Here is a 24,718-nt window from a genome sequence, read left to right as displayed (position 1 = left end):
GTTGTCCTTACTGACTTTGAACTTCACTATGGGTCGATCTGGTGTACCGTTTACCGTGGAACCTCTCTCCACCCCTCTGTATCACTGTCTTGAGTGTCTTTAGGTCTTTCCTCTTGGGCTGACCTGGAGTCCCCAGGGAATAGTCTTCTAATCTCTCTGAGGGTGAAGATATGACTGAGGGGAGAGGGTAGAATAGGATAATTTCTGGGAGGGCAGGTATTTGGTGGAGACCCCAAGACCACCCCCCAGTTCTAGGATTCACCAGGACTCACAGGATTCAACAGATACTCTTACTTAAAGCTATGATTTGTTACAGTGAAAGGACCCAAAAGGCAATCAGCAAAGTGACAAGGCGCATGGGGTGAAGTCTGGGAAAACCAGGCACAAGCTTCCCAGGGTCCTCTCCTAATGAAGCCACACAGGACGCACTTAATCTCCCCAGCAGGGAGTTGTGATGACATGTGTGAAATCTTGCAACCAGGGATGTTTGTTGGAGACTCAGTGCCCGGGGTTGTTGTCGGGAGCTGGTCATGTGGGCAGACTCTGCCTGTCACCCTACCCACACTCCAGCCTCCCAAAAGGGAAAGCAGGTATTCAGCATAAACCATATAGTTTGTACAGCCAGTTTAGGGATAGTGAGCCAGTCTTCTCAGTTGTGAGAATGGTGGGAACCCTCCCGAAATCAAGTTTCCACACACCAGGCAATGCTTATAAGTAGGCCTTTTAAAGGATAGCAGTCAGGCCTCTGTGCTCGTTTCTGCACAGCAGGTATCAGCATTCATGCAGTTGCTTAATTCCTTTATTTATTAATTTTTAAAAGTGGGCTTTATTTTTTAGAACAGTTTTAGATTCACAGAAAAGTTAAGCAGCACGTACAGAAATTTCACGTATATTTCCTGCCCCCACATATGCACAACCTCCCCCACTATCAACATCCTGCACTGGAGTGGTATACTTGTTACAGTCGTGAACCTACATACACTCACCATCATCACCCAAAGTTCATAGCTTGCGTTAGTGTTCATTCTTGGTGTTATATGTTCTAAGGGTTTTGACAAATATATAATGACACCTACCTACTACTATAGTATACACCATAGTTTCACTGCCCTATACATTCTCTGTGCTCCGCCTGTTTATCTCGCCCTCCCCTCGACCCCTGGCAATCACTGATTCTTTTACTCTCTCCATAGTTGTGCCTTTTATAGAATGTCATATAGTTAGACACATGCATTATGTAGCCTTTTCAGCTTGGCTTCTTTCACTTAAGAATATGCATTTATAGTTTATCTGTCTTTTCATGGCTTGCTAGCACATTTCATTTTAGCCCTAAATCATATTTCATTGTCCTGATGTATCACAATTTATCCATTCACCTACGGAAGGACATCTTGGTTGCTTCCAAGTTTTGGCAATTATGGATAAAGCTGCTACAAACATCCCTGTGCAGGTTTTTGTGTAGACATGTTTTCTACTCCTTTGAGTAAATACCGAGTAGCGCATTTGCTAGGTTGTATGGTAGGATGGTTTTATAAGACACTGCCAAACTGTCGTCCAAAGTGCCTGTACCATTTTGCATTCCCACCAGCAGTGACTGAGAGTTGCTGTTCCTCTGTATCCTCGCCAGCATTTGGTGATGTCAGTGTTTTGAATTTTGGCCATTCTAGTAGGTGTGTAGTGGTATCTGGTTGTTGTTTCAATTTGTAATTCCCTGATGACATATGATTTGGAGCATCTTTTCATATATTTATTTGCCATCTGTAGATCTTTTTTGGTGAGTTGCCTATTCAGGTCTTTTGCCCATTTTTTAATTGGATTGTTCATTTTCTTATTGTTGAGTTTTAAAGAGTTCCTTGTATGTTTTGGATAACAGTCCTTTATCAGATAGGTGTTTTGCAAATATTTTTCCCAGTCTGTTGTTTATCTTCGCATTTTCTTTACAGTGTTTTTCATACAGCAGAAATTTTTGATTTTAATGAAGTCCAGATTATCAGTTATTTCTTTCATGGCTCATGTCTGTGGTGTTATATCTAAAAAGTTGTTGCCATACCCCAGGTCATCTAGATTTTATCCTGTGTTATCGTCTACGAGTTTTACAGTTTGTCCTTTACATTTAGATCTGTGATCCATTTTGGGTTAGTTTTTGTGGGGGTCCTAAGAGCTATGTCCAGATTTATTTTTTGCATGTGGATGTCCAGTTCTTCCAGCACCGTTTGTTGAAAACACTGTCTTTACTCCATTGTATTGCCTTTGATCCTTTGTCAAAGATGAGTTGACTTTATTTGTGTGTGTATGTTTCTGGGCTTTCTATTTTGTTCCATTGATCTGTTTGTCTCTTCTTTCACCACTACCATATTGTCCTGATTACTGTAGCTGTAGAGTAAGTCTTGACGTTTGGAAGTGTCAGTCCTCCAGTTTATTCTTCTCCTTCAGTATTGTGTTAGCTATTCTGGGTCTTTTGACTTTTCATGTAAACTTTAGAGTCAGTTTGTTGATATCTACAAAATAACTTGCTGAGATTTTGACTGGGATTGCGTTGAATCTATAGATCAAGTTGGGAAGAACTGATATCTTGACAATATTGAATCTTATTCATGAACATGGCATCTCTCTCAATTTATTTAGTTCTTTGATTTTTTTCATCAGAGTTTTGTAGTTTTCCTCATATGTATTTTGTTAGATTTATAAAGTATTCCATTTTTTTGTGTGCTAATGAAAATGGTATTTTTTTTAAAATTTAAAATCCCACTTGTTTATTGCTGGTATATAGGAAAGCAGTTGATTTTTGTATGTTAAACTTGTATCTTACAACCTTGCTATAATCACTTATTAGTTCCAGGAGTTTTTTTAATTGACTCTTTTGGATTTTCTACAGAGATGAGTATGTTATCTGCAAACAAAGACAGTTTTATTTCTTTTATCTTAATCTGTATACCTTTTAAATCCTTTTCTTGTAGAAGTTTATGTTAGCGATTTTAAGTTTTTTCCTGATGTGTTCATTCAGTGCTATAAATTTCCCACTAAGCACTGATTTCAACTACATTTCACAAATTTTGATAGGTTGTACTTTTATTTTTATTTAGATCAAAAGATTTTAAAATTTCTCTGGAGATTTCTTCTTTGACCCATGTATTATTTAGAAGTGTGTTATTTAATGTCATGAATTTTAGGATTTTCCAGTTATCTTTTTTGTTAATGATTTCTAGTTTAACTCCTTTGTGGCCTGTGAGCAGACACTGTAGGATTTCTAGTCCTTTAAATTTGTTGTGGTGCGTTTTATGGTCCAGAATGGGGTCTCTTGTAGTGAATGTTTCATGTGAGCTTGAGAAGAATGTGTATTCTGCTGTTTTTGGATGAAATAGTCTGTAGATGCTTATTATTTCTAGTTGATTCATGTGTTGTTAAGTTCAGCTATGTCCTTACTGATTTTCTGCCTACTGGATTTGTCTGTTTCTGATGCAGTGATGTTGAAGTCTCCAACCTATTTCTCTTTGCAGTACTCTTACTTTTTGTCTCAGTTATTTTGACACTCTCTAGTTAGGTGCATACGTATTAAGGATTGTTATGTCTTCTTGGAGAATTGACCCCGTTACCATTATGTAATGTCTCTATCTCTGATAACTTCCCTTGCTCTGAAGTCAGCTCTGTTTGAAATTAATAGAGCTACTCCCACTTTCTTTTGATTAGTGTTAGGATGGTATATCTTCCATCCATTTACTTTTAATCTATATGTGTCTTTATATTTAAAGTAAGTTTCTTGTAGACAACACACAGTTGGATCTTGTTTTTTGATCACTCTGAGGATTTGTGTATTTAGACCATTAGCATTTAAAGTGATTGTTGTTGGATTAATATCTATCATACCTGTTACAGTTTTCTAGTTGTAGCCCTTATTCTTTGTTTCTGTTTTTTCTGCCTTTTGTGGTTTTAATTGAGCGTTTTATATGTTTGCATTTTCTCTCTTTTTAGTATATCAATTGTACTTCTTTTTTGTTGTTATTTTTAGTGGTTGCCCTAGAGTTTGCTGTATACATTTATAACTAGTCTAAATCCATTTTCAAATAAGGTTTTACTACTTCACTGGTAGTGCAAGTACCTTATAATAACACGATATTCCTAATTCCTCTCTTCTGTCGCAGGTATGCTGTCATTCATTTCACTAATACTTAAGTGCATATATATATGTATACACACACATATGTATCTCCTGTATCATTTTCCTCTCTCTGAAGAACTTCTTTTAACCTCTCTTGCAAGGCGGGTCTACTGGCAACAAATTCCTTCAATGTTTCTTTGTTTGAGAAAGTATTTCTCCTTTCCTTTTGAAGAGTAATTTCACAGTGTACATAATCCTAGGGTGTGGTTCTTTTCTCTCCACATGGTTCCACTCCATTCTCTCTTTGCATGGTTTCTGAGATGTTGGATGTAGTTCTTATGTTTACTCCTGTACAGGTAAGGTGTTTTTTTTCCTGCTGGCTTCTTTTTCTATTTTTTCTTTCTTTTTGATTTTCTGCAGTTTGACTATGATATGGCTAGGTGTAGTTTTTTGATGTTTACTGTGCTTGGTGTTCTTGGGGCTTCCTGGACCTGTGGTTTGGTTTCTTACATTAATTTGGGGCAGATTCTCAGTCATTTTTGCTTCAAATATTTTGTCTGTTTTTTTCTCTCTTTCTTCTCCTCTGTATTCCAGTTATGCCTATGTTACACCTTCTGTAGTTTTTCACAGTTCTTTGATAATCTGTTCCAGCTTTTTCCCCCCAGTCATTTCTTCTCTTTGCTTTTCAGTTTTGGAAGTTTCTGTTGACATATCCTCAAGCTCAGAGATTCATTCCTCAGCCGTGTCCAGTCTACTGATGAGCCCGTCAAAGGCATTCATTTCTCCTGTACTACTTTTGATCTCTAGTATTTCTGTTTGATTCTTTTATAGGATTTCTGTCTCTCTGCTTATCTTGTCTGTTCTTGCATGTTGTCTCCTTTTTACATTAGAGTTCTTAGCATATTAATCATAGTTTTTAGAATTCCTGGTCTGGTAATTCCAACATCCCTGCCATGTCTGAGCCTGGTTCTGATGCTTGCCCTGTCTCTTCAGCCTGGTTTTTTGCCTTATAGTCTGGCTTGCTGAAAGCTAGGCACAGTGTACTAGATAAAAGGAATACCAGCCTTTTGTGAAGTGTTGGCAAGGTGTTGAGAGGAGAAGCTTCTCTAGTCCAGTGCTTAGGTCTCAGTCTTTGAGGGAGTCTCTGCCCCTGGGGTGCCAGTTTCTTGTGTGCTGCTCAGATTTTCCCCGTCTTAGGTGGGACCGGATGGCTAGAGTGGGCTGGAGTTGGATATTCCTCTTCTCCCACATGGAAGGCCAGAGCAGACTGGAATTGGGCGTTTCCCTGATGCCAGGTGGGTTCATCTCTGACAAAACCCTTGTTGGTTAGGTGCTGGTAAAATAATTTATCTTGAGAGTAAGTCTTGTTAAGAAGAGAATGCTCTGGTGTATTTCAAAATGATTACTTTTCCCCTTCCCCTACTGGGAAAATAGGGAAAATTTTCTCTGATATTCACCTTGAGAATCTGGGAGAACTCATGAAAATAAAACTCAGAAAGTGTGGGGGCTCTCCTATGTCTGGGCTTCTGTGGAGTTTTAACTCTCAGACTTGTGCACACTTAGCCTCCAGTAGTTTGTCAATCGCGGTGTAGATTTTCTTACTCTGGTACCGGTTCCTGGTTTCTGCTCTAAGTTGTAATTCTATGTATCCACCTGTCTGTCTCTCTCATTTTGGGGATGGTGGTTTGCCCCGTGACCCTACTTCTGAGGGATCTAAGAAGAGTTGTTGATTTTTTACTTTGTTCAGCATTTTACTCGTTAGGGTGGAGTGATAACTTCCAAGGTCCTTACATGCCCGACTGGAAACCAGAAGTAATTCCTTATTTTTGGTGCCTGTGTCTCAGTTATGCCTCTTGTCTCATCTAGAAGAACTTTGCTTTACCTGCAGAAAAGAAACCTTCACTCATCTGCTCAGGTAGGGGAGAGGTGGTTACTAGAGCCCTTGAGTAAGAGAGGTAAAGTAGGGACCTGCCTACATTTCAAACAGCATGAACCCATTCTGCCTGACTTAAGGCTTCTTTCTTCACTCTCAATTGCGGACATTCCTTCTGCTCCCAGTACTTGAATTTTCTGAGAATTCAGTGGTGTAAATCAGCCTCGTTCTTAAGCTTTTTTTCTTACTGCCAATATGTGATTCACTCTTTTGGGGTCTTATAAGTAGGTTACCAGGTATCTATATTGTTATATAGATTTTGAGATATTGTTGCTATTATCTCTTACTGTGTTTTCCTTGTCCTTGTGTGTTTGTTTTAAAAAATCCTTTTGTTATAATTAAGAGAGGGAGCTGAATTCGATGATTGGGTTCAATTTGCCATACCTCTGTTGATGTTTTTAATTTGTCGAGTTTTTCCTTAGGGAAAATATTCAGTTAAAACTTGGTTTTCTTTTGTTCAATTTCCCCCTCCCCCTTCTCAGAAACCCAAATCAACAAAACTGGAAATTAATTAATTTAATTACCTGAAGCATTTTGATAGAGATCTGTGCCTAGTCATGTTCCATCACTAGCAAGTAAAGCTAAGAATCGTTTGATAATGAAATCATTTCTTATTTTAGACCTTCTATGTGCAGAAAGGGGTAGACCTGTATATAATTTTTTTTAATAAAGAAAAATCAATGACCTGTTTTTTGTACTAAGTAACAAGCGACTACAGTGTGAACTATAAATGTAATTGTGATGGGTGGTAAAAGTGCCCCTTGCCCCTTTTGAAGATGGACTTGGACATCTCATTGACCAGACTGCTGGCAACTGTTCTGATTTGTTGTTGATACTTGATTATACTACAGTTTGGTAATTCGAATGTGATCAAATTACCCCTTAAAATTTTTTTAAAATAATGTTTCTGCAATTTCTTTTCATAATACACAGAGAAAGCAACCAGTGAGATGAATACTGCTGAGGATTGGGGCCTCATTTTGGATATTTGTGATAAAGTTGGTCAATCTCGCACTGGGTAAGTGTTGCGAAGTTTCAGAGGATTTTTATTCATCCTTCCTTTTTATTAACACGAATAAAACAAGAATTAAAAGGTAAAGCATATTAAAGTTACAATTTAGTTTAAAAAGAGAATGGTTTTGCTAGCAAGATTTAAAGAATCATTTCATTTAAGTTATTCCTTGTAACCAGTTACGGGTAACAGTATTACAACTTTAGTTAATCACCCGTGTCCTTATTTGCCTCCTGAAATCTAACTTTTTCCACTGATTTTTAAAGTCATCAGCGATTTCTCAGTTACCAAGTTTTTGTGGTTATTTCTGAGTTCCTTGTCACATCTGCAACATTCTACCCAACTAATCAGTGACTATTGAAAGAGAGAGAGTTTTAGGGAACCAGAATCTTAAACTTTTTGGCGTACAGATTTTATTGGTAATAACAGAGCTTTCTAAACACTGTCGCGAGTAGATTAACCTGCTATACACATTAATGGTTCCTTGGTTCTTGGGCTAATAACATCTGGTTATTAGCCTCATTTGCCCCTTTGTGCCACACAAATACTGTCTTATTTATATACTTTCATGTGAGAAAATGTTAGGGAGCGCTGCTGTGTTATACTTGATTGTTCCGGCGGTAATCTCAGGCCTCTGACGGTGCCTTCTTTGCTCTTCTTCCTTCCCTTCTAAATATAGATAGTTCCTTGAACTTGTTTTGATACATTTTTTCCTAATACTTTTCTCTTTTCTAATAATTTTTCTTTTGAAATCTCACAACTTCCAGATACCTTTATATGGGTGACATCTGTATTTTCAGCTCTGATTTTTCTTACCGAAGCACTGGTCCTGCAGACTTAGTGTCATTTCTGGATATCACACTATATAAACCTTAATCTCACCATTTGGAAACCTGAACTCATGTCTGTTTTTGCTTTAAACCTACTTTTTCCCTTCATTCCCTGTCTCTGTTAATGACAAGATTGCTCTTTCATTTGAGGTTAAACCTCAGCGTCACCTCCACATTTATTTTGTTTCTAAATTCTGTCAATCTGCCTCTATAATCCGTCTCAAGATGTTGATGTTATGAAGTCCCCTTAGTTAAGTTCTTGAACGTTGCCCAAACAGGCAGGGGCTGTTTGTCTGCAGGGCCTTTCTACCCTCCACTAGTCCTTTCTGGCTTCTGACATGCTCCCCCGTCAAGTTCCCAAGAATGAGCCCTCAAATGTGGCCTCATTCCCTTTGCTGTCTTTACATTTCAGTACGCTAAGTTCTTTCTGACTCTGTTAGTTCCTTAATTCCTTAAGTTAGTTCCTTAATTTAATTGAATGTTGAGTGGTCTGCCTCTTTTTGATTGAGTACTGTGTGCTGCATATCTATTCCTTTTTCTCTATTTCTGTTGGCCTCACCTTACTTGAGACTAGTAATGCCTAGACTAGTGAATTAACCTTCTGTCATTTCTTCCATTCCCATCTCTTTTCTGTCCAGTTCTTATATCCAGTTGCTTTATAACAACTCTGACCATGTTACTCCCCTACCTTCTGTACTGAAGTCTAACCTCCTTAGTCCTCAGAATCATGTATTTTCCTTTTACTTCTCTCATACGTAGCATTCTTTGCAATTCAAGCATTTGAGTTGTCAGTGCTTTTGTACTTTAGTTTACTGCTTTTGGTCACTATTTTCCCTCAGCATGGAATATTTTCTTCTCCAATTTTGCTATCTCTGTGTCTCATATCCTTCCACACTCAATATAGATACCATTTCTTCCACAAAGCCTTTCTTTATGCCCTTTACTGAAAATCATTTTATGATCTTCTGAATCCTTAAAGCCTCTATCAAAACCATTCTTAGTTGTGTTATGTCTTGTATTACAGTAATTCATATCTATCTAGTAGACTTAGATTTGTAGAATGAAAGGTTCATGAACTTTTTCTGAACGGTGGAAAGAAGCAAATAGCTTAGTGGTTGGGAGCATGGACTCTGGAGTCATACAGCCTGGGTTCGACCTAGCTTTCACTACTTAGCGGAGTCACAATCCGTGAGTAACTTTTCTAATTTGCTACATAAGAACGAAAGTAGTATCTTTTTCATAGGGGGCATGTTGTGAGTATGAGATTAGTTTATATATATATAAACATATATATGGTGTTTATAATAGTACCCGGCATGTGGCTAAGTGGGTGCAACTCTGCCTCTTTTTGATTAAAGTCATATTTCTGACAGTTTGTTGACTGGGTATCAACCTAGCTCCATCCCTGTATATTTGGAGATAACACTTTTATCTCGCATTCCAGTTGCAAAGTCCCTCTTTTCACTCTGTCAGTTTTCTTTTTATCTTCACTTTGATATTCTTCATGTTGTAAATACTTTTTATAATAATTTGATGAGTTGCTTGAAATGAAAAGACAAACTCTCTTTCATTACTAGAAATATTCCATATTTTTCTGGTTAATAAATTTGTAGCCCATCTGAAATTCTGTATGATGTATAATGTAGACAAAGAGATCAATTTGTTTTTCTTCGTGGTAACATTATACTAGAAACATTTATTGGTTATTCTTTTCCTTATTTTTTCTTGTGATAACTTTTAAGATCTACTCTCTTAGCAAATTTCAAATATACAAGATAGTACTAACTGTACTCACCATGCTGTACATTACATCCTCAGAACTTATTTATGTAACAACTGGAATTTTGTACTTTTTGACCACTGTCACCCATTTTATCCACCCCCACCTCCCTGGCAACCATTAATCTGTTCTCTGTTTCTATGAGTTCAGTTTTATTAGATTTCATGTTTAGTGAAATCATAGAGTATTTCTCCTTCTCTGTCTGATTTATTTGGCTTAGCGTAATGCCCTCACGGTCCATCCATGTTGTCCTCATATACTTAAAATGTACTAAACCATGGCTTTAAAGAACTATTTTCTGGGGTGGCCTGGTGGCATAGTGGTTAAGTTCACACACTCTGCTTCAGTGGCCTGGGGTTTGCGGGTTTGGATCCCAGGCATGGACCACTACACCACTCATCAAGCCATGCTGTGACGGCATCCCACATACAAACTAGAGGAAGATTGGCATGGATGTTTGCTCAGGGACAATCTTCCTCAAGCAAAAAGGAGGATTGGCAACAGATGTTAGCTCAGTACCAATCTTCCTCAACAAAGAAACCCGAAAACAAACAAAAAAACTATTTTCTGTTTGTCTCTTTTTTGTTTTTATCTAGTATCAATAGGTTCTGATACATGCTCATGTTTTATTTTTTCAAATTTATTTTGGACAGCATACTCTCTTTCAGCATATTCCTTAATATTTCCGTTATCCTTTGGGGATTTTAATTGACATTATGCTAAAGCCATGAATTTACTTAGGAAGTATTTTTAACTTCGGTAATTTAAATAATGAGGGGTGGTCTATTTGTCCTTTTAATCAATATTTTTTCTTTTCCTCTTTCCTTCTCTTTCTTCCACTTATTTTTCCCTCCCTTAATAGTTCTTGCTCTCTAGTTTCTTTAAATCCTCATTAATTTCCAAGCATTTATTTATGTAAATGCGATATCTCTTTATAGCTCTTCTTAATAAAGAATTGCTTGAAAAAGATTAAATAATAAAGATAATATTCTAGTATTACTGAGGTTTTTTAAAAAATGTAAAACTCTCAATATTTGCTCATGTGTGAGATTTCTCTTTAAGAATAATGTTTTATATACATAGTCAGTTATGTTTTTACTTTGTTGCTGTACCTTGATAATTTCCTAATAGGAAATAGTAAGCATCAGGGCCACATTATGACTTTCATGGGCTCTTGGCACTTTTGCCTTCATGAGTCCCTTTCTTCATAAGAAAACATTATTGTTTTTATTGTAATTTTATAATTATTTTATGACTGCATTGTTATAAAGACAAGTATATTATTATACATTAAAACATTTTCTTCGACCTTAAAGTTCATTTTTGTCTTCTGATTTTAAAAGAAACTAAAACATTCTTGTGGGCCCCTAAAATTATTGTGAGCCCTAGGTGTTGTGCCTATGTGCCTAAGGATAAGTATTACAGAATTAGAATGTGTATTCTCAGATCAACTTAGTAATAGAAAATTATTAAGGTTCTTTTTAGGCGAGTAGTAAACTGTGGCCTACTTCTGGTGGAGTTCCTGTATGTCATTTGTTTGTTTATTTTTGTGGTAAAATATATGTAACATAGAATTGACCACTTTAACCATTTTTAACTGTACAGTGTGTGGCATTCAGTACGTTCACATTGTTGTGGGATCATCACCATTATCCGTCTTCAGAACTTTTCATCATCCTCAACTCAACTCTGCACCTATTGAATAACTTCCCATTCCCTCCTTCCTCAGCACCTGGCAACCACTTATAGTTTGTCTTTAATCTTTTAAATCATTTTATTATAAGTGTATATGGAAAACTTACTCAGCTGTGGTTTATGTTATCTAGGAACCAAGATACATGTGTTTAGATAGGGATTGCAGATGAAAGCATAAGAATATTGAAACGATATTGTAGGTTGTCAGTGACATATTCTAGACACCGGGTGTGCTTTAGAGAAGGCTGACACGTACTTAGTGTGAGAGGGGAAAGGGGATCTGAGTTTCTCTGAGGCAAATTTAGATAGGGTATGTTGAAGTAGAGGGACGCTATGGATTGGAATGCAATTCCTAAGCTTATTTGTATACTAGGCAACAGTCCAGGTTTTTTAGAAAAGCTTTCCCATTTAATGTGTTAATGTGTTAATCTGTAATTTTATAAAGTGTACAGATCTAGTTAAGAGAGTGGATTTAGGGATGGTGGAGGGAACTTTGGGGGAAGCATTTCTCTTTCAGTAAGATTTGTTTTTTTAGCAAAATGATTTGTAACCAGCAATATATTGTCGAATTATTTAGTGCATAAGTAAAATAATTTGTATTAGTTTGTCTTTCTTCCCTAAGAACCCTAAGAAATAATGTTTAAAATCCTTTTGGCCTTTTCTTTTTCTTCTTCTTGTTTTATTTTTTTGGTAAAAGTCATCTGTTTTAGAGTTGTGGTAGTTAGGAAACGATTCTCAAGTTTTAAGGGGAAAAAAAGGGCCATTATTGTGAAATTTCATTTAGTCAGAACTTTGACCCAGACACACGGCTCCCAGTGGTGTTTTGAAAAATCCCCCTTTGGTAAAAAAAAAAAAAAAAAAAAAACCCTTAAAAAAAATCTTATTGTTCTGTTCCTTAAACTTATGTTCTTTAAATCTGTTCTTTAAACATATGTATGTGTGTATTTATGTTTATTGATTTAAAGAAATACACTTATATAAAACATGTACTTTTAAAAATAGATATTCACAAGGCTCAAAAACTAAAACAAGTTAAATAGATTAACGTTGACAAATCTGACTCTGGTCCCTGTTTTCCTCTTCCATTCTCTGTAGATTACCACTTTGTTTCTTTTGTATCTTTCTGTTGTTTCTTTACACAAATGTGAATATATTTCCCCCGTTCATAGACCATAAGCAGACTGTATACACTATTCTACATTTGTAATTACTTAATTAGTTCCTTAATGTATCCTGTCAGCCTTAGAAATCTATTTCTTTTAATGTCTGTTAGTATTGTGGTGGTTTTCAAATTGATAAATTTAGACATTATTTTCTACTTTAACATCAGTTTTGATTAGTGGCATATAGAATATGTAACACACTTTAATAATTATTAATTAAAATTATTTATTAATTTCAAATAGTTATGTCAATCTCAGGAAACTTAGTAGCTGTAATTCCTATTTGCTTCATATAGGTTATAGGTTTTTCTTTTTAAGCCTGAAATGTTTGAATATGCTGGACTTAAAACTTCAAAAAACATTCTGAAAATTTTTTTCTGACTTCCTGAGATATTCACATGATGTTTAGTGTGTGGCTCCAGTGTATGAGTAAGTACTGAAAAATGCCTAGCCAGTGAGGTCATGTGATGGACTGAAAAGTCTCTGTTTAGAATCAAGGGAACTTTCAGAGTGATAGTAGCAGTTTTCTTTAACATGTCTTAACATAATAAATAGCTTTTGTCTGTTAATTTTGAGTGATTTCTTTATATTCTCATATGTAAAAAGTAGATGTTGAGGATAGGTAAATCTTTGATTTATTCAAACATAACTAGAAGGATAAAATGATAATTATTACTGATATTTTGTGAAAAATATAAATATAAGCCTTTGGGAAAGAGTTTGTTAAAAATATTTTTCATTGGCTTTGTATTGTCTTGTCCTGAACCTGGGCTGTGACTATTTCTGACCTTCAATTGGAGATTGATAGACTAGTTCCTGATTTGTTTTTTTTTTTAAGGGAAAAGTAATCTCTGACCTAGACATCTTACGTTGGAAGGGCAGCACCAGGTAGAGGAACAGATCTCTTCCAATATGTATTTTGTTATAATCACATCCTCAATTTATAGGCCTTAATTTTGAAAGTCTTTTAAGAGTAATAGCCAACACTTATTGACTGCTTATTTTTTGCCAGGTCTTATTTAAGTGTCTTATAAACATTTTATTTATCACAGCAGCTCTAGATACTGTAGGTTTTTCCAGTTGACAGACGAGAATCTGATTCATATTTAGGATTCTTTAATGTAATTTAAATTAGGGGAAGAATTCCAACAGGAATAAAACTACAGGATTTTTTTCGTAAAGCATGGTCTTGATTTCCATGACTCTTTCACTTTCTTTCTTTCTTTTTTTTTAAACATTTTATTTTGTTTTTTTTTGAGGAAGATTAGCCCTGAGCTAACATCCGCCACCAATCCTCCTCTTTTTGCTGAGAAAGCCTGGCTCTGAGCTAACATCCATGTCCATCTTCCTCCACTTTATATTTAGGACGCCTACCACAGCGTGGCTTGCCAAGCGGTGCCATGTCTGCATGCGGGATCTGAACCTGTGAACCCTTAGCTGCCGAAGCAGAATGTGGCACACTTAAGCGCTGCGCCACTGACCCAGCCCCTCACTTTCTTAACATCGCAGAATTTCTGTCATTGGTTTCATTCTCTTTGTAGCAGTCATTTTTCTGTTTATTTGACAAACACTTAGAACTAGCTGGGTATCATGCTTTGTGTATACAGTGATGAATAAAGCAAGCACTGCCTTTGCCATCAGTTGTGATGACAGTCTACTAGTGGAAGATCGAAATAAACGGATAAACAGATAATGGGCTAAGAAGATAGCAGAGTGCTTTAGTGGAGAATGAAAAGGGAGGCCTATTTAGATTTTTCAGAGATGGACTGGTGTGAGGGAGTAACGTTTATGCTATGATTTTAAAGTTGGGAAGAAACAAAGAGCTGAAAGCAGAGGTCCCAGGCAGAGGGAATAGTATCTGCATGAAAGCAGCAAGGTAGAGAACACTTGGTGCTTCCTAAGAACTTTAAAGATAGAGAATAACTGGAGCAGGGGTGAGTTACCCTAAATGAGCACAGAGTCGGGTATGTGAAAGAGTGAGTGAGTTAGAAAGATGGAACGTGAAGGTTGGAATGTTTGAAATTGAGATTATGGAGGGTTTTCAGTTGTTGATAATGACGTGGTCTAGCATGTGACCATGCCACTTATTAATAAGGTGAGATAGAAGTTGAAAAGCCAAGATGTTGGAAGCATCACTTAGATAGTTTTTAACATCTCTGAGAATTAAGATAGGAGTAGTGTTGGAGAGAGTGGCAGTGAGCCAGGAGTTAAAATCGTTGAGAAATGAGGGGACAATTGAAGTTTTTGTAAATGAACTGCAACTGGAAGATAGTCTGACATGATCAGAACTGGACTGTTTGAGGAAAGAGGGAGGGAGAATGATTTAGAAGTAGCAAAGAGAGCAAAGAGGACCCATACCTCATTTAGTAGGTTCAAGAGCCCGGGAAGGACAAAAAGTTACCACTTGATGGAGCCAGCCCCGTGTCTTAGTGGTTATGTTCTGCACGCTCCACTTTGGCGGCCCGGGTTTGGATCCCAGCTACAGATCTATGCCACTTGTTGGTGGCCATGTTATGGTGGCAACCCACATACAAAATAGGGGAAGATTGGCCCAGATGTTAGCTCTGGGCCAATCTTCCTCAAGCAAAAAGAGATTGGCAACAGATGTTGGCTCAGGGCAAATCTTCCTCAGGAGGAAAAAAAAGCTACCCCTTGAGGTGACTGCAGGAGAAATAGTATCCTCCATGGAGAGCAAGTTTCTGTAGAGCAAAAGGTCCAAAGATAGGGGCTTTTGTTGATAATGGGCTGTGACTTCTAGAGGATACAGCAGAAAGGTTTCAGAAGTTAGGGAGTAATGGATATGCAGAGCTGTTTGATGATGGAAAGGAGCTTCTTTTAGGGACTGGTGAAAACAAGAATAACAGGCATATGGTCTCGAGTTCTCAATTATTGGATAGGTGAAGAAGCTTGAGGTGGAATAGTCTTACGTCAAGTCAAAGGCTCACTCATATGCTTTACTGGGTTGAATGACTTTTTTGTGTGTTGAAGAGCTGTTTGTGTTTTCCTTCCCGTGAACTCTCTGTGCATATCCTTTCCTCATTTCTAGGAGTCCTTGATCTATTAAGGGCATATCTTGTCTGTAATATGAGTTGCATACATATATTTTTTTTCATTATTCTTTTGACTTTGCTATGTTGTTTGATTTTCCATTTAGGAGTTTCTGATTTTTATATGGTTGAATTTATCAGTCTTTTCTTATGGTTTATAGAATATTGAGTTATACAGGTCTTTCCTTCTCCGAGGTTTTAGTGGAATTGTCTGATGTTTTCTTTATGGTTTCATTTTTCGTTTTATAATGAATAGAATTTTTTTAATACAATTTTAGATTTACAGAAAAATTGAGCAGATAGTATAAAGAATTCCATATTACCCATCCCACCCCTTGTATACATCTTACATTAACATCTTACATTGTGATTATTAACATCTTACATTATTAACACCTTACATTAATGTGGTACATATGCTACAAGTAGTGAACCAGTATTGATACATTGTTATTAACTAACTAAAGTTTGTAGCTTACGTTAAGGCTCACTCTGTGTTGTACAGTTTTATGGGTTTTGACAGATCCATAATGACATGTGTCTGTCATTACACAGCAATAATTTTACTGTGTGATTACGCAGTATGGTGTCACCATCCTGAAAATGTCCTGTGCTCAACCTATTTGTCCCTCTTCCTCTCTCTCAACCTCTGAAACCACTAAGTTTTTTACTGTTTCTATAATTTTGCCTTTTCCAAAATGTCATAATTGGGATCATATACTATGTAGCCTTTTCAGACTGACTTCTCTTATTTAGCAAAATGCATTTACACTTCATATATGTATTTTCATGGCTTAATAGCTCTTTTTCTTTCTTTCTTTTTTTTTTTTTTTGGTGGGGAAGATTGTCCCTGAGCTAATAACATCTGTTGCCAATCTTCCTCTTTTTGCTTGAGGAAGATTATCCCTGAGTTAACATTTGTGCCAGTCTCCCTCTATTTTGTATGTGGGATGCCGCCGCAGCATGGCTTGATGAGCCATGTGTAGGTCTGCACCTGGGATCCAAACCTGCGAACCCTGGGCTGCTGAAGCGACGCACATGAACTCAACCACTATGCCACCTGGCTGGCCTGATAGCTTGTTTTTAAAAAAATTCTGAATAATGTTTCGTTATATGGATGTGCTGTAGTCTGTTTCTCCATTCACCTATTAAAGGACGTCTTGATAGTTTCTAGTTTTTGGTGAGTGTGAATAAAGCTGCTATAAAATATGTTCATGTGCAGGCTTTTTGTGGACATAGGTTTTCACCTCAATTGGGTAAATGCCTAGGAGCATGGTTGCTGAATCAAATGGTGAGACTATGTTTAGCTTTGAAAGAAACCACCGAACTATTTTTCAAAGTCTGTACCTGTGGTTTGGGTTTTTACACTTAAGTCTTTGATCTATTTGGAATCCATCCTGTTATTTAGTATGAAGTGTAACTCTAACTTTATTCTTTTCTGTTTGGCTACCCAAAAATTTCAACACCACTTACTGAATAGTCTATTATTTTCCTTCTGATTTGAAGTACTACTTTTGTATGTTACATTCCCCTATGTATTGAAATCTGGTTTTTGAACTTTCTCTTTTGTCCTGTCGGTATTGTCTATTCATGTCTTGCTACCACATGGTTTTAATTATTAAAACTTTTAATACATTTTAATATTTGGCAGGGCTAGTTTTCCTCATTTTTTTTCCAGAGTTTTTCTGTATCCTCTTGTCCCTCTCTACTGTCCCAGATAAATTTTGGGATTGGCTTGACTAGTTTAAAAACAAAACTGTTTCTTTTTAAGTTCGCTTAGTTTTAAATTAATAAATGTCATTATGATATTAAATCTTCCTATCCAAGAACATAGCTTATCTTTCTGTTTATATCCTTTAGTAGTGTTATAAAGTTTTCCTCTTATAAGTCTTGTACATTTTTGCTTAAGTTTCTTATAATGTATTTTATCCTTTTTTGCTGCTATTTTGGTGGAGTCTTTCTTTAGCTGGTTGTTTAATGGGAAATTTCTTTTTTCAAAGGTAAACTGTATTATAACATCTGTCAATCCTGAAAGGAATGATCCACTGTAAGGGGAAAGTTGAGATGATGATTCAGGAGAAAGTTTCACTAGGGAGTAGAGACGGCATCTGATTAGATCTGATGTTTCCATCTTTACTTGCCCTAGACAATGATTTTGCTTGTATTTTACTGTGATTTTTAAAACACTGTATTTTACAGAATGAGACCTACAGAATCCAAATCCTAGTGACTGTAGAGATTGTTTCACAGATGAGGAAACTAAAGCCCTGAGATTTTTTTTTTTGGCAGTAGGTTAGCCCTGAGCTAATAGCTGCCACCAGTCCTCCTCTTTCTGCTGAGGAAGACTGGCCTCGAGCTGACATCCGTCCCCATCTTGCTCTACTTTATATGTGGGACACCTGCCACAGCATGGCTTGACAAGTGGTGTATAGGTCCACACCCAGCATCCGAACTGGCGAACCCTCGGCTGCCAAAGCAGAACGTGTGAACTTAACCCCTGCACCACTGGGCTGGCCCCAAGCCTTGAGATTTTAATGTGACTTATCCAAAAGTAGTAGCAGAGGCAATAGCAGAAGTCAGGTTTCTTGACTCCCAATTTTATGTTTTTTCTCACTTTTCTACTGCATCCTTAAGTGCCTGTAATGAACAGTTATTTGAAAGTTAAAATCATGAATCAAGACATGCTAATTTTGTATTGAAGTTTTTAGTGATTCCTCTCTCTCCCATGCATTATGTTACATTGTGTTTTGTTTGACTGAAATAATACTTTAGTGTTATATACTCTGGAATTCAAAATATCATCGTACTGAATTTAAGTGTGCAATGGATATTTTCTACCCTTCCATTAATCCTCAATATTTGGTATGTAGAAGTTCAGTTTACCCTCTTTTCTGATGAAGTCCTTCAGGATCGTGAGCTTGTTCTTCAAATAGCCAAAAAACATCATTTGTGTACTATATTCATGTTTCATCGATTATCTCATAAGGAATGCGTACTTTATAAGCTCAAAATTGAGAATTTGATGTCGTACTCAGTGTTTTGCCCTTCCCCCCTCGTGTTTTATGTAGTGTATATTACAGTTCAAATAGCATTTTTAATATGCCATTGATTATACAGTTACTCATTTCAGTTCTGATTTCTTTCATATTTTATATTAGAGTTTCCTTACAGTTAGTGTAATGCCTTTGTACTTTTGAAAGCCATCCTCTTAAATTAGACTCCCCTCAGTATTCAAAGACAGCTTATCTTATCTCTTAATTTAAAAAAAAATAATTTACTTCAGCAAAGATTTGAGTTCCCATATCTTTTAGTGTGTGCCTGCTAGATACTAGCATACTAAGACCTCTAAAAACTATGCAGACACACACACCCTCCCACGTCCACAATATAGTTATACATAAATCCTTGAATGGTAAGATGTAGTAAGTCATTTTCTTATAGCATGTAAGATGAAAATGTTAACTTTAAATCACTCTGAAACAGCTTTGAAAGCTAAAGTTGTAAAAGTAACTTGATAGAAGAAGACATGTTTTTGCTTTCTAGAACTGACATTGTTGAGTGTCTCTAAAACTCCCTGACACGATTCTAGGAGTATTGTCATAAAATGCTGATAAGGAAGCATTAGAATCCCCTTTTGCAGGTGAAGTCTGTCAAGCTTTAAATCCTTTTCTCCTGCATCACAGAGCTGCTCTTATCTGGCAGTGGTTCTCAGCTCGGGTGGTATTGCACTATTAGGAATGGTTTTGGTTGCCACAATGACAGGGTTACTGCTGACATTGATTAAGTGGGGACCAGGGATGTGATACACTGGATAGTTTTACTCTGAGAATTTTTCTGTCCTGAACACCCACTAGTGCCCCTATTTAGAAACATACTGCTAGCATCTTTACTTTTGCAGTCCTACTTCATAGGTGATTAGAGGTTAACTATGCGAGCAGTTTCATTAACTGTGCTTTAAATTATTTTATATATATATATGTAAAATATATATATATTTACTGTTTTTCTTTTATATTTTCTCTCCTTTAAGGAAAATGTCCTGTTATTCTTCTGTCAGGCCCCATGAGGGGGATAATGAAGAGGTGGTATCCTCATTTTGAAAAGTTGATTGATCTAGAAACAGCGATTGATTTAGTAATAGTGGCAATAATTAGAATTTAAATTTACTTTCTTTTCAATGGTAATAATTTCTTTAAGAGTATAAAACCTTGTCATCACAGTTTAACCTAGTATTTTTATGATACAAAAGTACTTTTCAAATGAGATGTAGAGATGAGACATAAGTGAAGAGACCTTTTAAAAATGTTATAAAGCATAATATGTCACAGATTCTGACTCCTTTATCCAACAAAACTGTTAAATATTTTTGGCTTTCTCCTTATATATTAATGGAAAGATCTTTTCAGGTAATCTCACTAACTGGTGACTAGAGAGTAAAGTTGAGCTATTTATCTGTCATAACTGTACAACATACCTGTAAGTTAGGTAGACGTTTATAAATAATGTGGTAACAACTTTGGAAATTTACTTGGGGCTATTCAAAGAGATTTGAAATTTCTTTATTCTTTGAAAAGGGAATTGCAGGAATGCAAAATTAGTTTTAGTTCTGCTTGATCCTCTGACTCGATTTGAGCTGTATCCTATACATTCATTGAATTTAACTGTGTTCTTTTGCAGCCCCCTCAAATGTTGTCAGATGTTGTTTTTCCTAAAAACTTGTCCTTCCTATCCATTTAGTGAGCTTCTGTGTGCTGTATCACAGTTACGGTTCCCGTTTCTCTTAATAGAGTCTGAATATCTTACTGCACTGGGTGCCGTTCTTGCTCAGAGTATGCATATTTTAAACAGCATGGCCCTATATGCAAGTCAGATTCTTCAGCTGGTGCTCAAAATAATAAGTTTGCTTTAATAATTGAGGAAAAGTTGCATACTGAGCATAACTGAGAGATGGCAGAGTATGTTCTCCAACAGCTAACTCTCTAATCAAGGAAGATTGATTAACTGCAATTTCTGCCTTGCACTCTGGCTTTTGGAAACAAACCCCAGGAAATGGTACTATTCCGTTCCATTTACAACGGTGCGCTTTGTGCTATGGTCATTTATCACATGGTAAGTTAGGAGTAATGGAGACTTATTTTGGGGTTGGAAAACTGGGAAAGGTGAGAGATAATTCTCCTTTCCCTTAACCTTGTCTTTTTGTTTTCCCGTCTCAAAATAAGGAAAAGAGAGGATATGTTTTAAAATGCCAAAAATGAGGTTTTGAGAAGGTTTTTGAGAGACATGAGGATGTGACTACACCTTATAAAGGTAGGTGGTAGAAACCGTTGGCAGACGGCTCTAAATGCGTGTGCAGATTTTATCTCAGCGTGTATTTTTACAAAATACCTCAGCTGTGCTTATTGCCATCAGTCTCTTTCCTTACATCCCGTGATCCTCCCAGCACTGTTTATTGTGCATTGTTCCCTAATCATGATCTTCTTAGAATTCTTAAGAAATACATTTTATGAAAGCGTGTACATTTTCCGCATAGGAAACAAACTCAGTGGAAGATATGCAGAAATTGGTAACAAATAGAGCTTTATAAGGACGATTATTCAATTATTCTAAATACTAATTATTGTACAACACTGAAAAGTAATGTTTTCCATATTTAGCTCAATAACTTTTCATTGAGTATCAGCCATGTTGAAGGCACTATTCTAGACAACATTCAGAATGAAAATGTTTTACTTTCATTCACTGGAGAGTAACAGTAGTTGCTAAATAATTCTTATTTTTTTCTCTCAGATTTCAGTTGAAAGTAGGGAGCCAAGGATGAGCAATATAGCGTGGGACCCTGTTGTCAGGAACCCTCAAGATGGGGATATAAAACAGTTAAGGAAATTTTGTTAAAATTTTATTTTTAAAAAAAGATGAAAAGAAAACCCAGACAATTCTAAATAATAGAGGTTAATATTATTTAAAGCTAACAGCAGTCAGCACACTGTTAGAGGCGATTCTAGTTACCTATTGCTACATAACACATCCTGCTAAGACGTAGTGGCTTAAAAGAGCAATTTGTTATTATCTCACGGTTCTATGGGTTAACAACTGGGCCCTTCTTGCTTGGGGTCTCTCATGAAGTTGCAGTCTGGTAATGGCCAGGACTGGAGTCATCTGAAGGCCTGACTGGGATGGATGCTCAATATGGCTGGCAGTTGATGACAGGCCATCAGCTAGGACCTCAGCTGGAGTTATCAGTTGAAACACTAAGGCCTCTGCATGTGCCTTGACTTTCGTGCAGAATGGTGGCTTGAATCCCAGAGGGAGCATTGTTCTAAGAGACCTAGGTGTACTCCACTTGGCTTGTTAATGAACTGTAAGTCTCAGAATGTCACTTCTACGACATTCTCTTGGTCAAGCACATCACTGAGGTCAGTCCAGATTCAAGGGGAGAGTAGTCAGAGTTCACCTCTTGATGAGAAGCGGCAGGGTTACAGCATAGAAGAGCATGTGAGAAGGGAGTTATTATTGTGCTTATCTTAAATACATAATTTGCCACAGAGGCCTTGAAGTGCCACATAGTTCTATAAGTGTTGAATCAGAACTTTGGACTAGATAACAAAGCAATGAAATATGTCATTAGAACAAAAAAATGGGCTTTAATAAACCAAATAGTAAATTCCATTTTTATTACTTGAAACAGTCATTAAGAACTTCAATGGCAAAATGTGATGTAAGAGTTCCTTTATTTTTTTCATCTGTCAGTTATTTATGACTTTTTACATGGGAAAAAATTATTCTGTGTTGAAAAAGTTCTACCCATTTGTACATATTTGTAAATAGGAAGAGCTAACATACGAAATCTTAACTAACTGGGTAGTCACGAAGATTAGTCATTGACCTTTCATGGTTTTGTTTTATATACATGACTTGATGAAACTTTTAGTTTGTGAAAATTCGTAAAAGCCAAATTGAAGATGACAGCATAACATCAGTTAAGGAAAGTGTTATCAACAGAGTAATTTGCTACCTGTTGAATATTTTTTGTGTCATTGTAATTTACATGGAGAAGGTGATTCACTCTGACAGTACTGGTGACCGAATTGGATTAATTACATGGATCAATAGCCTTTAGCACTGGTATAAACATATAGCACTCTGTGCAGGGAACTCTTGCTTTCTGGGTACTTTTCCAATAAGATGAATGAGCAAGAATGAGTTTTCTTTTTTGTGTGTGAGGAAGATTGGCCCTGAGCTAACATCTGTTACCAATCTTCTCTTTTTTTTTTTTGCTTGAGTAAGATTAACCCTGAGCTAACATCTGTACCAGTCTTCCTCTACTTTTCGTATGTGGGATGCCTCCACAGTATGGCTGATGGGTGGAGTATGTTCACACCCGGGATCTGAACTTGCAAACCCTGGGCCACCGAAGTGGAGCACGTGGAACTTTAACCACTCTCCCACAGGGCTGGCCCACAAGAATGAGTTTTCTTAATTCGTGGTTAGATCGAAGGAGTGACTGCTGATAAAATTCATTTAAAAAATATCCTTTCCAGAATTGCCTCCAGAGCTCAAGTTCGGCAGAGTCTGTTTCATAGGGGAAACTGGAAAAGTCTACAGTGCAAATGAAAGCCCAGTAGCTTGGCTCTGTGATATTTGTGTCTGAAGATTGAGGAGGGTTCATAGCTTAATTTTCATTTACCTTCCTGCATGAGGTAGCTTATTTTTAGTAGTCGTGACTTCATCTAGAAACTGAATGACTGAGAGTGCTGTGATGGGAGGGGCGTGGGAGTAGAGAGGATTTAATAGAGCACAGCCCCCTCTTCTAGCTCTGGCTTTTTTTGAAACCCACAGTACGGTTTGTTGAGATGGATTGGAGATACTCCTGCATGGTGAAATTGACTTTGATGCTTTAGTTCATTAGCGCTGGCATATGCCAAGGCAGCTATGCACATTCCTGAAAAGGCTGTTCTACGGTTTGAGAAAAAGATACTAGAAGCCACAACTACTGCCTTTTTCTTCTTACCCTCTTATACAGCACATGCCCCAGATCTGTGCATACAAAGGTGATGTTGTAGATGAACATAGTTTTCCCTGGGATGACCATACGTCCAGTCTGCTTTGGATGGTTTCGCTTTCTGCCCGCTGTTCTAGTGCTATGCCCAGTGAGCGCTCCCTTGCACTCTCAGAAGGGCACCTGTTAGATGATAAAGTATGCAGACGCTGTGTCTGTAGTCAGCTTTCATCTGTCATTGAGAAGATAATAGCCGTAGTATACCTACTTTAAATTCGCTTTTAACGCTTAAACCTTTTTAAAAAGACTTTTAACCATAATCTTTCATTAAATTATAAGATTTAATAATAAAAGATAGATTTAACTTCACTTTTACGTCTGTGTTTTCCTTCTCATCTTGTGGAAATATTGAAGACCTGAATTAAAAAATGCAGAGTGAAATGAGATAGTTAATACAAGATTTTTGTGGGTCACTTCTGTTGTTGAATAGTGCCAGTTTTATACGCAGTTCTGAAGGGATTTTTTAAAGCTTACCCTATTATATCTAAAAAGATACCGCGGTCTTAGCATACATTAAGTGTTCATCAACACTTAAAAACATTATAATTGGCTTTTTATGGCATTATCCGTTTTATGGTGCAATAGCCCACTTTGTTTTGGTGTCAGAGAGATCTTTGCCTTGGTTTTTAAAATTGGCTGTGGTGAAACATTCAAACAACATAGAAATGAATGAAATAAAAGTAAAAGTTCCATTTCAAAGCCCCTTTCCTCACTCTCTTTTCCAAAAGTCACCACAGTTTAGAAGATTATTTTCTAAAATGTTTGCTCACTGAGCTGAATCATCTTTGGATCATTATTTTTTAATGATTTTAATTTTAGTATTCAGATAATTCTTTTTATGTTTGGCCTTTACCACTGCACTGATAATTTTGTGTTTTTATATGCCAACATGGTTTTCACAACTGCAAAAATTAGCATGGGGGTCACAGATTCTGGCCCCTCAAAAAGTCCAACTGTGAAAAAGACAAAATCTAAATAATAGTGTTATAGTATATTGTTTCTTCAGTCTAATAATGTTGCTATCAGAGGCTTTTAATATCATGCAAAATTAATAGAAAAAGAGCTTGAGAATCATAAGAGCTGAATACTTGACATATAATAGGTAT

The 24,718-nt window shown here is 36.7% G+C and overlaps 1 protein-coding gene across 4 annotated transcripts in view; it reads left to right on the top strand.

Annotated features, from left to right (window-relative positions):
- The window catches only part of STAM (signal transducing adaptor molecule), a 74,610-nt gene that overhangs the window by 11,080 nt on the left and 38,812 nt on the right, over positions 1-24,718 (top strand). For 3 of the 4 annotated variants that reach the window (XM_001498179.6, XM_070255244.1, XM_070255245.1), the window contains exon 2: positions 6,963-7,047. The exons of the other annotated variant lie outside the window; for it this stretch is intronic. In XM_001498179.6, coding sequence (XP_001498229.3) covers positions 6,963-7,047 — 85 coding nt within the window. The remainder of the gene's footprint in view (positions 1-6,962; positions 7,048-24,718) is intronic. 4 annotated transcript variants of the gene reach the window in all.

The sequence above is a fragment of the Equus caballus genome, chromosome 29 (genome assembly GCF_041296265.1).
Source record: "Equus caballus isolate H_3958 breed thoroughbred chromosome 29, TB-T2T, whole genome shotgun sequence".
NCBI lineage: Eukaryota > Metazoa > Chordata > Mammalia > Perissodactyla > Equidae > Equus > Equus caballus.
The sequence above is the reverse complement of the archived record's forward strand: the minus strand, read 5'-3'. Positions and strand labels throughout refer to the sequence as shown.